This window comes from Myodes glareolus, chromosome 7, assembly GCF_982192425.1.
Source record: "Myodes glareolus chromosome 7, mMyoGla1.1, whole genome shotgun sequence".
NCBI classification, from domain to species: Eukaryota; Metazoa; Chordata; class Mammalia; order Rodentia; family Cricetidae; genus Myodes; species Myodes glareolus.
In genome coordinates, this window is record NC_142032.1 from 94,151,948 (window position 1) to 94,171,169 (window position 19,222).

At 36.2% G+C, this 19,222-nt stretch overlaps 1 protein-coding gene across 6 annotated transcripts in view; it reads left to right on the top strand.

The window, feature by feature from the left end:
• Sbf2 (SET binding factor 2) overlaps positions 1-19,222 on the top strand; it is a 382,011-nt gene that overhangs the window by 162,847 nt on the left and 199,942 nt on the right. For all 6 annotated transcript variants that reach the window (XM_085692888.2, XM_085692889.2, XM_085692890.2 and 3 more), the window contains 5 exons: positions 1,433-1,546; positions 14,858-14,935; positions 16,017-16,130; positions 16,550-16,678; positions 18,437-18,535. In XM_085692888.2, coding sequence (XP_085549014.2) covers positions 1,433-1,546; positions 14,858-14,935; positions 16,017-16,130; positions 16,550-16,678; positions 18,437-18,535 — 534 coding nt within the window. The remainder of the gene's footprint in view (positions 1-1,432; positions 1,547-14,857; positions 14,936-16,016; positions 16,131-16,549; positions 16,679-18,436; positions 18,536-19,222) is intronic.

A 19,222-nucleotide genomic window follows, 5' to 3' on the forward strand; every position in this document is an offset into this window, starting at 1 on the left:
AATTGTCTCAAGTGATAACTTGATACCATTTAATAGTTAAAGATCAATATTTAAGGACCACCTTAAGGAGGAAAGAGACGTTAGTGGTTGTTTATAGCAATAAAACATTAAAATAGCATCCATAGATATAATGGATTCAGAAACAAATTTCTGTTGAGCGTGTTAGCAGATGTAAGAACTGCCTAGTAATGGCCTGGAATTTTTAATGTGAGATGAGGAGTATGCTCTGAAGCACTTAGGACTGAAGTGGAGGGAGCAGATTATGTGGCACTTTTCAGGGAACATAAGAAAATTTCTTTACCAAAAGGATTTGGTTGTATGACATCTTAACCCACAAGACTTTGTAACGCTTTTTCTGTTGTCAATGCCAGCAAAGAAAGAGGCTTTGGTGCTCCTCACATAGCAACTGCAGCTGGAACCACATCAGAGATATCATTGACACTATTGAAAGAGTAGACAAGACTCTCACGGGTATACCAATTAATTCTCCTAACATTGCATTCAATAACTAGCTCTGTTTAACTTCAGTATCATCATAAAAAGATATGTAAGCTATTAAGCATGTTTATTAAAAATTAGGCCCCATACAATTTGGAAATAATTTTAGTACTACCAAATATAGAGATAGGGCATACCAGATCTTGCCAGTTATAGACTTAACAGTTTAGTTAATGAAATAGAATGAATTGCAGTCACATCATCAAAATATTTCATATATACATAAGTTATTTTTTAATATGATCTTTTAGGATGTTGTTTCTGTCTATTTTATTCTTGATTTTGAGATAGGGTCTAATGTGTCATGGGCTGATCACAAACCTGAAATCATTACATAGCTGGAGATAGCCAAATGCTGGAATTACAGGTGTACATTACTACTTCAAGCTAGGTTTACAGCTAAACAGTAATTGTTTGGTACCTATTGCTTTGTTTATTGATTCTTATAGACTCCAGATGTAATAGCTCAGTTACCATGGCATTTTATTAACCATAGCACTTCGTAGAAACTCTCCAGTGTGCCTGAGCAGTTTGTTCCATGGCATCATTTACCATCCGGTCGTCCTTTGCTTTTCTGTTACAATCCCTCAGGTACTGTCACCATCTGGTGATTAATGCTTGACTGCTGCCAATTCGTAGTTTTTCCCTATGGAAAGAAGAAAGGGAACATTAAAGAACCCTACAATACTCCTTTTTTGAAGTGCACGTATCATATTTTCATCCTTCAGTGACAGAAGTGTACTCGTGTACAGTGCCTAATTTCATAGGAAGCTGGGAAATGTAATGAAGTTCTAAACCTATAACTCTTACTGTGATAGCCAAGAACCTCTTCCTCAATTGATTTTTCTTAGTTTGAGTTAGCTATGGCCAATTAATTTGTTTATCAACAAATATATTTTTATCAATTATGGCTAATTTTTAAAATCTCTTTCAGTTAGATGTAATCATAGCAGATTTGGATGGAGGCACTATTAAAATTCCTGAATGCATTCACCTCTCCTCTCTCCCGGAACCACTTCTTCATCAGACTCAAGCAGCGCTTTCTTTGGTATGCCTCTTTGTTCATCATCATTTTTATTGACTTAAACCTGAAATTAAGTAACTGAAATTAAAAAGCATTGTCTGCAATTGTGTGTGTGTGTGTGTGTGTATGTGCGTGGGTGTGTGTGTGGGTATGTGTGTGCATGTTTACACGTACACATATATTTTGTTGAGACATTATGTCACTATGTTGGGCTGGCACTTGCTGTGTAGACCAGGCTGACCTTGATCTCACTTTCCTCTGCCTCATGAGTACTGGAATTAAAGGTATGTGCCACCATACCCTATTACAAGTGTATTATCTCAAAGAGCCCTGTGTTTGAAACAAATACATTCTTTCGTAATCTTTAGAGAAGAATCCTTCATTTAGTAAATAGTTTTTTTATTTGCTTCTCATTCAGTATATTTGTACAGTAGGTGCTGTATATGAAATATTGTGGAAATAGATAAAACTTTGCCTCAAAAATCTGTTATTCCTGCTCAGTATGGTGATGCGCACCTTTAATCACAGCACTAAGAAGGCAGAGACAGACGAATCTCTGAGTTCGTGAAGCCAGCCTGGTCTGTAGAGTGACAGGACAGGACAGCCAGAGTTACACAGAGAAACCCTGGCTTGTAAAAAAATAAACAAATAAATTTATATTCGCTCAAACTTTTCCTATTAGAAGTTGTTAACTTCTAGTCCCTAACCTTATTCTTGGCAAATCATCTGTTTTGTGATTGTACTACCTATAAAACCAATGTCTTGTCAATCTTTTTAGTTTGTTAACATATGATCAATCAAAACAGTAAAGGTCCAACATTTCATGCATTATGGTTTTAAAAATCTTGTGGCCTAGGGTTTTCTCATTGAAACAAATTTAATAATTTTTGTTATGCTATTTTTGTTGATTAAAAAGCAAAACATTATTGTATGTGTGTATACATATGGAAGCCAGAGGATAATCTTAATTGTCATTCCTCAGGCGCCAGCCACTTTATTGTTTGAGATAGGGCCTATTTTTCGTCTAGAACTTGCCTAGTAGGCTAAGCTGGCTGGCTAGCAAGCCTAAGGGATTCTATAGTCACCAAATCCTCAAAACTGGAATTACAGGTGTGAGACACCATGCCCTGAGTGTTTTGTTTTGTTTTTGGGTTTGTTTTTGTTTTGTTTTAATGTGCATTGGTGTTTTTGCCTGTATGCCTGTCTGCGTGGGAATTAGATCTTGGAGTTATAGACAGCTATGTGCTGCCATGTGTGTGCTGGACAGGGGTCCTATGGAAGAGGAGTCCGAGCTCTCAATATCTGAACCTCTTCTCTGGCTTTTGATTTGTTTTTTATTAAACAAAAGGTTCTGGGGATCAAACTCAGGTCTTGTGCTTTCAAGTCAATCATTTGCCAACTAAGCCATTTCCCCAGCCCTAAGACATATTTCACTTGCAGTTCTTTAGGTGCTCATTTATCTGACATAAAAAAAAATAGGATCTTAGAAATTCTACATTTCCTTTAAAGATATTAGTAGAACTCAGGTCTTTGTAATCTTTTTAATACTCTAATCTGGGCTGTCGAAATGCGCTGTTGTGTTTTTTCTTCCTTAATTATCAGTTTAAAAATCTACCACTACTAAAGGAGATTTTGTTCTTTGAAAACTTTATTATTATTATTATTATTACTATATATTTATTTATTAAAAATTTCCACCTCCTCCCATTTCCCTTCCCTCCCTCCCCCTCCCTCTCCAGTCCTAAGAAAAGTCAGGGTGCCCAGTCCTGTGGGAAGTCCAAGGCCCTCCCCACTCCATCCAGGTCTAGGAAGGTGAGCATCCAAACAGACTAGGCTCCCAAAAAGCCAGTCCATGCAGTAGAATCAAAACCTAGTGCCATTATCATTGACTTCTCAGTCAGCCCTCGTTGTCAGCCACATTCAGAGAGTCCCGTTTGATCACATGCTCCATCAGTCCCAGTCCAGCTGGCCTTGGTGAGCTCCCATTAGATCAGTCCCACCGTCTCAGTGGGTGGGAACACCCCTTGCATCCTGACTTCCTTTCTCATGTTCTCCCTCCTTCTGCTCCTCATTAGGACCTTGGAAGCTCAGTCCAGTGCTCCAATGTGGGTCTCTGTCTCTATTTTCATCCATCACCAGGTGAAGGTTCTATGGTAAAAAGCAAGATATTCATCAGTGTGGCTATGGGATAAGGCCAGTTCAGGCACCCTCTCCGCTGCTGCCCAAAGACCTAGCTGGGGACATCTCCTTGAACACCTGGGAACCACTATAGAGCCAAGTCTCTTGCCAACCCTAAAATGACTCCCTTAATTAAGATATCTTCTTCCCTGCTCCCATATCCACTCTTCCTCTATCTCAACCATCCCATTCTCCCAAGCTCTCCTAAATCCTCCCCTTCTCCCTTCTCTCTCCCCCTCTCCCCTTTCTCCACCCCACCCCCGTGCTCCCCACTTTTGTCCGGCGATCTTGTCTACTTCCAATATCCAGGAGGATAATTATATGTTTTTCTTGGGGTCTACCTTCTTATTCAGCTTCTCTAGGATCACAAATTATAGGCTCAATGTCCTTTGTTTATGGCTAGAATCCACTTATGAGTGAGTACATACCATATTCATCTCTTGGGGTCTGGGTTATCTCACTCAGTAAAGTGTTTTCTATTTCCATCCATTTGCATGCAAAATTCAAGATGTCATTGTTTTTTACCGCTGAGTAGAACTCTAATGTGTATGTGTGCCACACCTTCTTTATCCATTCTTCCAATGAGGGGCATCTAGGCTGTTTCCAGGTTCTAGCTATTACAAATAGTGCTGCTATGAACATAGTTGAACAGATGCTTTTGTAGTATGATTAGGCATCTCTAGGGTATATTCCCAAGAGTGGAATTGCTGGATCCTGAGGTAGGTTGACTCCTAGTTTCCTGAGAAGCCACCACACTGATTTCCAAAGTGGTTGCACAAGTTTGCATTCCCACCAACAGTGGATGAGGGTTCCGCTTACTCCACATCCTCTCCAGCATATGCTATCATTGGTGTTTTTGATTTTAGCCATTCTGGCAGGTGTAAGATGGTATCTCAAGGTTGTTTTGATTTGCATTTCCCTGATCACTAAGGAGGTTGAACGTGACCTTAGGTGTCTTTTGGCCGTTTGAACTTCTTCTGTTGAGAATTCTCTGTTCAGTTCAGTACCCATTCTTTTAATTGGGTTAATTAGAGTTTTAATGTCTAGTTTCTTGAGTTCTTTACATATTTTGGAGATCAGACCTTTGTCTGATGTGGAGTTGGTGAAGATCTTCTCCCAGTCAGTAGGCTGCCTTTTTGTCTTAATGACAGTGTCCTTTGCTTTACAGAAGCTTATCAGTTTCAGGAGGTCCCATTTATTCATTGTTTCTCTTATTGTCTGTGCTATTGGGGTTCTACTCAGGAAGTGATCTCTTGTGCCCATGTGTTGCAGACTACTTTCCACTTTCTCTTCTATCAGGTTCAGTGTGGTCAGATTTATATTGAGGTCTTTAACCCATTTGGACTTGAGTTTTGTGTACATGGTGATAGATATGAATCTACTTTCATTCTTCTACAGGTTGACATCCAGTTATGCCAGCACCATTTGTTAAAGATGCTTTCTCTCTTCCATTGTATAATTTTAGCTCTTTTGTCATAGATTTGTGGATTAATATCCGAGTCTTCAATTAGATTCCATTGGTCAACATCTCTGTTTTTATGCCAATACCAGGCTGTTTTCATTACTGTAGCTCTGTAATAGAGTTTGAAGTCAGGGATGGTAATGCCGGAAGTACTTTTATTGTATAGGATTGTTTTGACTATCCTGGGTTTTTTGTTTTTTCATATAAAGTTGATTATTGTTCTCTCAAGGTCTGTGAAGAATTTTGTTGGGATTTTGATGGGGATTGCATTGAATCTATAGATTGCTTTTGGTAGAATTGCCATTTTTACTATGTTGATCCTTCCAATCCAAGAGCAGGGGAGATCCTTTCATTTTCTGATATCCTCTTCAATTTCTTTCTTCAAAGACTTAAAGTTCTTGTCAAATAGATCTTTCACTTCCTTTGGTAGAGTTACCTCAAGATACTTTATGCTATTTGTGGCTATCGTGAAAGGTGATGTTTCTCTGATTTCCCTCTCTGCTTCTTTGTTCTTTGTGTATAGGAGGGCAACCGATTATTTGGAGTTGATCTTGTATCCTGCCACATTACTAAAGGTGTTTATCAGCTGTAGGAGTTCTTTGGTAGAGTTTTTGGGGTCACTTATGTACACTATCACATCATCTGCAAATAACGAGAGTTTGACTTCTTCCTTTCCAATTCGAATCCCCTTGATCTCCTTATGTTGTCTTATTGCTATTGCTAGAACTTCAAGCACTATATTGAAGAGGTATGGAGAGAGTGGACAGCCTTGTCTTGTTCCTGATTTTAGTGAGATGGCTTTGAGTTTCTCTCCATTTAATTTAATGTTAGCTGTTGGCTTGCTGTATATTGCTTTTATTATATTAGGAATGAACCTTGTATCCCTAATCTCTCCAAGACCTTTATCATAAAGGGGTGTTGAATTTTGTCAAATGCTTTTTCAGCATCTAATGAAATGATCATATGGTTTTTTTCCTCTTTTTATTTATATGATGGATTACATTGATAGATTTTCATATGTTGAACCAGCCCTGCATCTCTGGAATGAAGCTTACTTGATCATAATGTACACTTTTTTGAATGTGTTCCTGGATTCAGTTTGCCAGTATTTTATTGAGAATTTTTGCATTGATGTTCATGAGTGAGATTGATCTGTAATTCTCTTTCTTGGTTAAGTCCCTGTGTGGTTTTGGTATCAGGGTGACTGAAGCCTCATAAAAGAAGTTTGGCAATGACCCTTCTGTTTCTATTTTATGAAACATATTAAGGAGTATTGGTATTAGCTCCTCTTGGAAGTTCTGGTAGAATTCTGCATTTAAACCATCTATCTGGTCCTGGGCTATTTTTGGTGGGGAGGTTTTTGATGACAGCTTCTAATTCTTCTCAACTTACAGGTCTATTTAAATTGTTCACCTGATCTTGATTTAATTTTGGCATACGGTACTTATCTTCAAAACTGTCCATTTCTTTCACATTTTCCAATTTTGTGGCATACAAGCTTTTGTAGTAAGATCTGATGATTCTCCGAATTTCCCGTGTCTGTGGTTATGTCCCCCATTTCATTTCTGATCTTGTTAATTTGCGTGTTCTTTCTCTGCAATTTGATTAATTCAGATAGGGTTTTGTTAATCTTGTTGATTTTCTCCAAGAACCAGCTTTTTGTGTCATTGATTCTTTGGATTCTTTTCTGTGTTTGTATTTCTGTTGATTTCAGCCCTCAGTTTGATTATTTCCAGTCTTCTACTCCTCCTTAGTGAGTCTTCCTCCTTTTTTTCTAGAGCTTTCAGGTGTGCTATTAAGTTTCTAATGCTTTCTCCGTTTTCTTTTAGTGACCACTTAGTGCTATGAACTTTCCTCTTAGCACTGTTTTCATAGCGACCCATAGTTTGGGTATGTTGTGTCTTTATTTTCGTTGAATTCAAGGAAGACTTTAATTTCTTTCTTTATTTCTTCCTTGACCCAGGGGTGGTTCTGTAGTTGACTGTTTAGTTTCCATGAGTTTGTAGGCTTTTGTGGGGTATAATTGTTGAATTCTAACTTTATTCCTTGGTGATCCGATAGTACACAGGTGATTTCTACAGTATTTTTGTATCTGTGAATGTTTGCTTTGTTACCGATTATGTGATCAAGTTTTGAGAAGGTTCCATGAGATGCTGAGAAGAAGGTATATTCTTTTCTGTTTGGGTGGAATGTTCTATAGATGGTTGTTAAGTCCATTTGGTTCATTTCATCTATTAGTTCTCTTATTTCTCTGTTAAGTTTCTGTCTGGTTGACCTGTCCATTGGTGAGAGAGGAGTGTTGAAATCTCCTGTTAGAGTGTGTGGTTTGATGTATGCTTTGAGTTCTAGTAATGTTTCTTTTACATATGTGGGTGCTTTTATATTAGGGGCATAGATATTCAGGATAGAGACTTCCTCCTGATGAATTTTTTTTATGAGTATAAAGTGTCTTTCTCCATCTCTCTGATTTTAGTTTGAAATCAATTTTGTTAAATATTAGTATAGTCACACCCGCTTGTTTCTTTGATCCATTTGTTTGGAAAGCCTTTTCTTAACCCTTTACTCTGAGATCTGTCTTTGAAGTTGAGGTGTGTTTCTTGTAAACAGCAGCATGTTGGATCCTGTTTTCGTATCCATTCTCTTAACCTGTGTCTTTTTATAGGTGAATTGAGTCCATTGATATTAAGTGATATTAATGACCACTGGTTGTTAATTCCGGTTATTTTTCTGGTGGTAGTGTTTGTGTGTTTCCCTTCTTTGAGTTGTGCTGGTGGAGGGTTGTCAGATGCCTGTGGTAATAGGGGTGTTGTTGGCTTCCTTGATTTGTGATTTTCCTTCTAGTATTTTCTGTAAGGCTGGGTTTGTGGCTACATATTGTTTAAATCTGTTTTTGTCCTGGAATATCTTGTTTTCTCCTTCGATGGTGAATGCAAGCTTTGTTGGGTATATTAGTCTGGGCTTGCCTCCATGGTCTCTTAGTGTCTGCAGCACATCTATACAAGACTTTCTGACTTTCATGGTTTCTATTGAGAAGTCAAGTGTAATTCTGATAGGTTTTCCTTTATATGTTACTTGACCTTTTTCCTTTGCAGCTCTTAATATTCTTTCTTTATTCTGTATGTTTTGTGTTTTGATTATTATATGGCGAGGGCATTTTTTTTTATCCAGTCTATTTCGTGTTCTGTATGCTTCTTGTATCTTCATAGGAATATCCTTCTTTAGGTTGGTAAAGTTTTCTTCTATAATTTTGTTGAATATATTTTCTGGGCCTTTGAGCTGTAATTCTTTTCCTTCTTCTACCCCTATTATTCTTAGGTTTGGTCTTTTCATGGTGTCCCATATTTCCTGGATGTTTTGTGTTAGGAATTTGTTGAATTTGCTGTTTTCTTTAATCATTGAGTTTATTTCCTCTATAGTACCTTCAGTGTCTGAGATTCTTTCTTCTATCTCTTGTATTCTGTTGGTTATGCTTGTCTCTGTAGTTCCTGATCGATTACCCAGATTTTCCATATCCAGCCATCCCTTGGTTTGTGTTTTCTTCATTACCTCCATTTCATTTTTCAAGTCTTGAACTGTTTCCATTACCTGTTTGATTGCTTTTTTTTTGGTTTTCTTGGGTATCTTTGAGAGATTTATTCATTTTTTTCTGCCTTTTTGTTTGTCTTTTCTGTTACTTTAAAGCAGTTTTTCACATCCTATTTCAGGTCCTCTACTTTCATAATGTTACATTTAAAGTCGATTTGTTCTGCTTCTTCTAGAATAGGGTGTTCATGTCTTCTTGTTGCGTGATCTCTGGAGTCTGGTGATGTCATATTGCCTTTCAGGTTGTTGGAGGAATTCTTGCATTGGCACCTGCCCATCTCTTCCTTCAGTTGCAGCCAGGAGAGTCTTTCCATCTTGGTCCAATCTTTGCTGTGACTGACTCTCTGGGTGGATCTTCTCAGTGCAGGAGCGGGAACTGTTCCTGAACCAAGGACCGCACAGACAATAGGAGAGGCTTAGGGGAGGCAGGGTCATGTGGGACTAAGAAGCCTCTGCAGCAGGAGCTGGGCGAGCCCTGTGCTCCTTTTCCGGACCATCTGCCCCATCCCGGGATGGCACCCACTCACCGGTCTGGATGGTTCTCCTGAGCACAGGGACAGGGACTCCTGGAAGTCCAAGGACCCCGCAGGCCTCTTTGAAAACTTTTGACTTTGTGTTAGTTCTTAAGTTTTTTTGTAGTGGTTATCTATAAAAGGGAGACATTTAGAAAATCCTGATGTTTCCTAATACAATTTGTAATTAAAAACAAGGTGTGACAATTGGGAATGAAGCTAATATCGGACTCAGTTTACATTCTGTAACTTGATGACACGGAACAAATCATCTCTTCAATAGGCCTGTCCTCTAGACTTTATAGGATATTTTATTGCATAGAATGATCAATAAGTGGTTTTTCAAACTTAAACATGGCAATGATAACTGGGTTCTTATAAATGCATGTTTTAAATAATGTGTTAGATTTGTGATTCCAAAGACCATCATCTCAGATACCACCACATTTCAAAAGATTTATAATTTTAAAGAAAAATATTAACTATGTAATGGGATTGATTACATATGGATATAGCAGTTGCTGAAAAATTTGTGAGTCATTGAAGAAATTAAATGTTTCTATAATTCTTACAGTTTTTAAAATATTATGTAATCATTTAATAATTATATAAATAATTATTCAGTAATTAAGTACCAGAATTAACAGAAAGATTTTTTTTTAATTCTTAAGATAGTTGCATTTGTAGGAGTTTTCCTACATTTTGTATGTTTTAACTGTAATGCCTCTGCTATCAAATGTGGTTAAATGTATACAATTTATGTTTAGTAAAACTGTATTTATTATTACAGTTCTCAAGCATAGTAGGTTATATGCTGTAGTATATAGTATAATATATCATGAATAAGATGTAAGGGCAGTATATATTGTCCAACAAGGACCCAAAAGAGATCAGATTTAATGATCTGATAGGGGAACTTTGAAAAACATATGTAGAGTGTTTATTTGGTTAACCGTGAATGACTTTTAAAACACCAAAGCAGTAAGATGGTACAGGAGTGACTGAGTGATTTGTAATTAGGGCTGACATTTTTAGTGTTCTTTTTACTTTGAGACAGGGTTTCACTGAGTGCCACAAGCTGGCCTCTGACTCACTGTCCTCTTACTTTAGCCTCCATAGTGCTAGGATTACAGGTGTTCACCACCACAACCAGGTTACTATTAACTGAAGGATTGAGTCTTTGTTCTATTCATAATACTGCGAACAACCTTTGTTTTTGTGGTGTCAGGGATTGAACTTAGAGCCTTGAATATGCTTGGCAGCATACTGAGCTACATGTCAGCCCTATTTAATTTTGAGACAGGGTCTCTCTAAGTTACCAAGGTCAGTGTTTTACTTGCAACCCTACTACAACAGCATTTCATGTATCTGCAATTACAGATTTGTGCTCTCACACCTACTTGAAAATGATCTGCAAAAACAAAATGTGTTCTTTACTGACAGATCCTCTTCTCTTCCTCTGTGCAAGCCTTGCCTAGACCCTCCCCCCACCCCTACCCACTCTCCCTACTTGCTTACCTTCAAAGCTATAGTTGGCTTTTCTTTGGGCTGCCAGCTCACAAATAAGAACACAGAGACTTGTTAATTATGAAAAATTGGCCTTAGCTTAAGGATTTTCCCCAACTAGCTCTTCCAACTCAAATTAACCTGTTTCTATTTATCTCTATTCTGCCATGTGGCTCAGTTGTTTCTCCTCTGTACCACCCAAAAATATATGCATCTAGAACAACTTCAAAGCTGCTACCTGAGATGGTTCATCCTCACAGATTACTCTCACCAGGACTCAGCTATGCCCTTACTTTTCCGTTACACAAAGACTGGACAACAAAAAAATATGGCTACCTCTCCCAGGACTTTATCATTATCCCAATTTTCTCAGGATCCTTTAAAGAAGCTATCATAGACAACAGGAAACAATCTAGAGAACGCAATGCCCACATTCTCAAGAGGTGGGGTGAATGGTTTTTGGTTGTTCAATGCGTTATGAATATTTGTCATCATTTGGGGGGCATTAATTGCTAGTTGTTATTGGTCATGATCAGGGAGGAAACCCAGCAAAGGAGATTATATTCAGGGATCTTAGTCTAAAAAGTAAAAGTGGGGGGGGATATAGGAATAATAGGCTAAGTGAGATCCTCTTGCCTCTGCCTCCCTAGTGCTGGGATTCAAAAATGCGTGCACCACCACTGCCTGGTCAGATATTATTATTTTTTAAACAATTTATTTATTTGTTTGTTTTCTATGACTGTTTGTACCAATTTTCTTTTATTTCTTTAACATCTAAGGACATTTTTAAGCATTTTATATCTATTTAGAGGTTGTTTTTTCAGTGTGGATCTGGCTTTACTAAATACCTACAACATTCTATGATGATGATTAAACTGCTAGGTGGCAACTAGGCTCTCTGTTGCACAGCTAGTGCACATGATGTGCACATGGGTCCTGGTAGCTAGCTCCACCACCATCCCACTCCACCCCACCCCCATATAACCATCCCTCTTCTGGAAAGCTGCTATGTCCAAGCTGTGGGAGGCATTTCTATCTAATCTTCCTCTCCAGTAGCACACAAGCTGCTCATGTGCACCGCCATATAAAAGGCTGTGTGCTGTAAGCACTGGGCCTGCTTGAGAGGCCAAGGTCATCTGGAAGCCATGTCTGACTTTGTGTTCAGAATTTTTTTAACCTTTCCTAGGCTTTATGTGGATATACATACATACATACATATATATACATATACATATATATGTGTACACACACACACACACACACTTATATTCGGCACTAGATGTAGTTGGACTTTCCTTTAGGCCTCCAGTTCACAAATAGCGACATGGAGACTTATTAATTTGAAAGCTTGTCTTTAGTGTAGACTTTAACCCAACTATTATAAGTCAAATTAGCCCATTTCTATTAATTCTGCCATATGGCTCTGTTACATCTCCTCTGTAACGTATGTCCAGCTTCTTCAGTGTCTTACTGGCAGCACTTGCACATCTAGCTTCATCCCAGGTTCCTCTCTTTGCCTAGAAGTCCTACCTATTCTCTCCTACCTAGCTATTGACTGTTCATCTCTTTATTAAACCTATCACAGTGACACATCTTCACAGTGTAAACAGATGTTCCTACAACCCAAAATCTAACTCAAATGTCAACCTTATAGCTTTTCTAGGTAGTTACACTTTGTATTTCTCATGTTACTATTCATAGGTTCATCACAGTCCACCTTCACTCTGAGATGCAAAACTCAAGAATGTCTTCCTTCCCTGACTATTTCAATTAGTTTGTTGTGTTTTCTATTTTTATTTTTTTCAGTGTACTTTAAAAAGTATTTTTTCATTTTTACTTTATGTTTATGAATTATTTCCTTGCATATGTGTACACCATATGCATGCTGTGCTTGAGGAGGCCAAAAGGTATCTGAACTTTAATTGTAGGTGATTTTAAGCCACCATGTAGTTACTGGGAACCAAACCCAGATCCTCTGAAAGAACAACAATTGTCTTAATCTCTAAACTATTTCTCCAACACCCTTTTAAAACATTTATAAATTAACTTTTGTTAGCATACAAAATAGATTTTCAATATGATTCTTTCATACATTTCAATCAGTAAAATTGCATAACACATTTTTCTTTATTCTTTCGTTTATTGATAGGCATCTGGACTGGTTTCATTTCTTGATTTATTTTGATTAGTGCTGCAGTAAGCATGGCTGTGCATTTTTTAGTGGTTTGCTAATCTAGATTCTTTTAGGTGAATACTCCAAGAGTGATATAGATAAGTCAGATGGTAGGTTTTTGTTTTGTTTTGTTATTTCACTATTTTGTTGAACTTCCCATACTGATTTACATAGAGGTGCACAAGTTTACACCCTTCCCTTCTCAGTGGTGTTTGAAGTTCTGCCTTCCCCACATCTTTGCTAGCATTTGCTGTCACTTGTTGTCTTGATGACAGTCATTTTGACTTTTAGGGAGATGGAATCTCAGTATGATTTTAATTTGTATTTCTCTAATTGCTATGGCTATTATCCATTCTTTTTCAAATATTTATTAGCCATTTGAATTTTCATTTTGCAAACTATTTAATTTATTGACTTATTTATTGATTAGAGAATTTGCTTTATTGGTATTTAACATTTGAGTTATTGATATATTGAGAGATGACTTTCTAGTCCAGTATGTAGCTGGCAAAGATTTTCTCTAATTTTGTAGGCTATCTCTTCTCTCTTCTCATAGTTTCATTTTATGTAGTACCATTTTTTTGTTTCTCCTGAACCATTGGAGCTTTTTTTTTTTTCAGAAGAACTTTATGCCTGTGAATAGATCTTGAAGTATTTTCCTGTTTTGTTCCAAAAATTTCAAACTTTCAGGTTTTACATTAAGGTATTACATTAAGGTTTTTAATTCATTTTGAATTCTTTTTACAGGATGAGAGAGAGGTCTAGTACCATTCCTTGACATATATGTGTGTAGTCAGACATTTCTGTCCCACCTGGTCCCACAACTGTTTAGTCTCAAAGAAACACACAGAGGTTTTTAGTGATTATAAACTATTTGGCTTGTTAGCTCAGGCTTACTATTAACTTGCCTTTACAACATAAATGCACCCATAATTTTGTCTATATTTAGCTACATGTTTTGGTTCCTTTCCTCAGTAAAGCATATTTTCATCTTGTTTCCTCTCCATCTGACTGGTGACTGCATCTCTCTCTGCCTTCCTTCTTCCCAGAATTCTCCTACTCTAGTTGCCCTGCCTATACTTTCTGCCTGGCTGCTGGGCCAATCAGTGTTTTAATAAACCAATACAAGTGACAAATCTTTACAGTGTACAAGAGCATTATCCCACAGCATGTATGTATCATTTTCCAGCACCATTTGTTAAAGAGATTGTCTTTTCTATAATATATGTTTTTGACAGTTCTCTCAAAAATCATGTGTTTGTAGCTGTGTGGCTTTAGTTCTGGGTTCTCTATTCTATCTCATCTGTTTAGTTTTTATATTGCAAGATGTAAAATAAACCTCTTTTAAGAAGTAGCTCCATAGATATATAGCACTACTCAAAATGCTTAGTTCCCAGTAATTTACTAATTTTATAATTTGGTAGATATTCTTTGAGAACTATACATACTCAGGTGTATGTTTTTCTTTGTGTGCATTTATCTATTTATTTATTTATTATTTTCAAATAGTGAAATAATGTTATATGAATTTTCTAGTTGATCTTTTTTTTGTGATGTTCATCTTATTCCGTTTGTATGGGTATTTTGTCTTCATGCCACATGAGTACTTATCAGAAGAAGGTATCAAAGCTCTTGGAACTAGAGATACAGATGGTTATGAGCGCCTTCATGTGGTTGCTAGAATTGTACCTTGGTCATATCTGCTGAGCCTTCTCCCCAGCCCCTCGGAGGTTTTCTTTTCTAATGTTTTGTCTTAGAGATCTTTCCACAGCAGTACATGCATCTGTATCAATTAAGTGAATTTTATCTCATGGTGGGAATATACTCTAACTCATTAGATAGTTCACTCAATGCCCCAAAGAAACTAAAGAGTAAGTCTTATTAATCCTAGATATCTTATATTATAATTTTGTTTAATTTAGATTTTACACCCTGATCTGGAAGTAGCAGATCATGCTTTCCCTCCTCCACGAACAGCATTATCCCACTCAAAAATGTTGGTAAGAAATTTAATATTCAAATTTAATACTTTTTAAGTGCTGTACTTTTATTTTTAGGTTTGTTGAAGTAGTTGAGTTAGAAGTACCCCCAAATAGAAATTAGAATTCTTCTATTCTCAAAAATGTGTTATAATGCAGCGTCCTGGTCAGGAGAGGGGATTTAGTTTTCTGTTTAGGAGACAAGAGTAAAGACAGAAAAAAAAAATCAAAGCCTCAGCTATACCCAGGAAAACTACCCAGGTGTTCTTGTGGTGCTGTGTATCAAACCAAGTGCCTTACTCTTGCTATGCATGTGCTGTATCACTGAGCTATATCTCTAATAGGGTGGAATACTTAGAAAAATGAAATAATGAATGCTGATTTTAGGACAGAATCAGGTTTGAGGCATAAGTGCCAAAAGGCATTTGGATTGGCAGTCATAAACAAATGAAAGGATAGATGATACCCCTTTTTTATTTTACCCAGTTCTTGTCTTAGAGGTGAATGTGTGACCAGCAGGAGACTTTAAAGAGCTGTGGTTTTTTGAAAAATGATGTAAGAATTCTTGACCTTGATTTCTTTATCCATTAAATTAGGTGTTGACTAAATAAATATAGCATTTTATTTAACAGCTTTAAAACTGTTTCTATTAAAACCTGGATTAGCAAGACTTACTTTTAAATCATATTTCATTAGAATAAGAATAGATTTTTATAATTTGGATGAATTCTGGAAAAATTTTGTAAGTCTTTAAAATACAATATTTTAGAGTTTTCCCTTTTATAATCTTAACCATAATTTTTGCATGTGTAAAAATAAAAGGTATTGCTGTATATTCCTTTCTCTTACATAGTAAAAGAGGAAACTGTGCTACTTTTTTTTCCTGTGGAAGAAAACTTTATGCTCTAGAATCAAATTCTATTTGGTTCAATAGAAAGAACAAACCATTTGACCCAAGAATAGGTAAACTATCATTGTCTGTGCCTGCTACTTGGAGAAACATGCATGGGAATCACAGCACAGTTGCTCACTCAAGCTTTCTTCCTTCTCTGTTTTACTTAATTTTTTTTAATTACCTATGTGTTTCTTTTTATATTTCCAGGATAAAGAAGTACGAGCAGTTTTCCTTAGGTTATTTGCACAACTGTTCCAAGGATATAGGTCATGCCTCCAGCTTATACGAATCCATGCTGAGCCTGTGATACATTTCCACAAAGTAAGACACAGTGCCAGATTGTCTGTCAAGTGGACTCACTTAAAAGAACCACTCTCTTAGCCATGTGTATTCAATTAATTTTTTATGTGATTAAAGTCTCTGTGTTATATGACACGTGGAGTTGGAATAATATTTTTCTTCAGAATACATAAACTTAAAATTGATTTTTCTCTTATTAAAGTTGAGTATTAATACCTGATTTTTTTCCTCCTGTCTTTTAGATGGATTAATTTTTATTCTTTCCAATGCATGTAGCATTTCATGTACTAGACAAAACCCTTTGAGAGAAATATGTTTCATGACCATGTTTAGTTGCACCTGAAAGCATTCAAGCAATCATCACTCTTTCTATTTTTATTTTAGTCATTTGTCCATTTCACATTTATAAATTATTATTTCACATTTTTTTTCCTTTACAGACAGCTTTCTTGGGGCAGCGTGGTTTGGTTGAGAATGATTTCCTCACTAAAGTGCTCAATGGAATGGCATTTGCAGGTTTTGTTTCAGAAAGAGGACCTCCATATAGAGCCTGTGATCTCTTTGATGAGGTATAGTTCTTATCAATGACTAATAATTAAAAAACAAAAGCCATTATTTTAATGTTTACTCAAATTCATAGACATTATAAATTAAATATTAAATAATCTAAGTTATTATTGTGTGTCAAATCTTAACATTTATAATATAAATTGAGAAAATTATAGAATGTTTCAGATGTACATAAAGATTTTGAGCTACTAAGATTGAATAGCTTCTTGGTTCTGTTTGAAAATTAGACAGTGTTTGCATAAATAAAACTCAGTTTTTAAAATACAGTTGTTCAGTGATTGTCAGTCTGCAGCTGGGTCTAACTTGAAGTACAGATATGTGACTTTAAATTGCAGTTATATTTAGTCAATCAATGTCATAGAGTTGTAATTTAAATTTCTAGCATTCCTACTAACAACAATTACATTTTTTTCTAGCAACTTCAGTAGAAATATTTGGGACAGATATATAGTCTCTATCTTTTTGAGGATTTGGCCATATAAAGGGAGAAATAGAAAACATGAATAGCATACTATTTTACATTTATTGTGCTTCTTTTTTAAGAAATACATTTTTCATTTATCTTTTAATTCTATATTCACAGCAGTGCATTAAGGCAACAGGAAAGTGAATATCACTTATATTTAAGTTTCTGAAACATCAGTATATTGGAACCAATAGATTTTAAAATTCCTGACATTCATTAAAGAAAGACACTCCTCACACCCAAAATAAGGAAGGCTTTGTTAAAACCCCTGGTAATTTATCTTTTGCAGAGAAAGTGAGCATGAAGGTCTTTTTTCTGAGATGAGTCTTTTATTCTTTGTAAAGATAGTTAAGTCCTCACAGGTAAAGGAAGGGGAGCAGAGCTTCTGTCTTGAATAAAGACCTACACCAGTGCCTCACTTAGTAACTAGCACATGCTGGTGTAAGGCACAGTTGTTTGCAGGCCCTTACTGAGCTTTTGGTTCCCTGTTAATAACAGTTAATGTGAGTGGACTTTGATCATAGTAACATTTATATTAACCTTTAGGTTCCTTATTAAGTACTTAATGGTTAATAGCTTATCTAGTTAAACTAAGATACTTGCTAAAATCCTTTTCTAACTCATTTACTGGTCTCTGAAACTTTGTTACTAGCAACATTAGTCTGTGTACCATCTAAAAGAACTCTAGTTCCTCTCCCCTTTTATCTGTTTACTCTCCTACATTTCTTTAGTCCTCTACAGTAAGCATGTATTCCTACACAACTATCTTAGCAAACTAGTTAATAAGGAAATGGATTCCATATATATCATTTGAGAACTAAAAGGAGTCTAAATGGTGCCCTACTATTCCTCTTCGTTTAATATGAGGAATCTGAACCCAGGTCACACTGACCATCGAGTTCATCCAGCATGACATGATTGTTTGTTCATATTTGTAAGGTAATGAAATATTTGGAGACTTGTTCATTTTTCTAAGTGAATTATTGTGAATGAGACTTATAGGGTGAAAATGCTTCTCTGCTTTCCATAATTGACTCTTCCCCAAGAGGCACTGAGTAGAGACTACCTGGCAAGTCATAGGTTTGATAAGCCTTTGTCATTTTGGATAGGGGTGAAACCCAGTACAAATCTACAGTAATTATTTGTAAAATTATATATATATATATATAATTATGTATGTAAAGTTATATATATGTATGTATGTATAATGACTCTTAGTTTGCATATTGTATGAAAATATAAATTCAGCGTATTTGGGTACTGATTATTGCCATCTGACTCTTTTTCCAAGTTGGTAGCTTTTGAAGTAGAGAGAATTAAAGTTGAAGAAAACAACCCAGTGAAGATGATAAAACACATCAGAGAACTTGCTGAGCAACTATTCAAAAATGTAAGTAAGTGTATTTAGTTTATTGTAAAGTATTTTATTTTCAGAACTGAGAAGCTCTACCATTATAGCTTTGATACTTATGCTCTAGATAATCAGTCCCAAGATGTCACACTTGATCCTGTGTATCACATTTTTATATCAGTCACTGAATCATGGAAATATCTTGACCACAGTTTTGCTTTCATTGTAAGTTTTTTTTTCTGGGTCTCATGCTTATTTACTGCAAAATGTTTAGACACATTGGATATCAAAAGTATCTTAGATAGCATTGAGTGATATGCTCTGCTTCAGCATAGTACACTGGTTCTCGTTGGAGTTCCATTGTTTTGAAATAATGAAGTAATAAACTAAACTCAAAGAAACTCAAACGTGAAAATGCTCCCTGGAGAGGGAAATGTTGTCATGTAAAAAATGAGGATGTGGTGAACTAACCACCTGAATTCTTAGGCTGAACAGTGGGTTTTGACTAAGTGAGTGCTGATTACTCCTGCTTGTGAAGCCTTTGATTTCTTTTGCTAAGAAACATAAATCAAGTGGGAAATATGGCCCTCCGAAGAGAAGCAGAGGGAAGTTTTTTTGTTTTTTTTTTTTTTAAGGAATTTGGAGAGAAGAACTTGATATTACTGTTCTGGCCCCAATGCGTATTATTTAATCTAGCTGTTTGGCAAGGTAAAGCATTTTGACAGT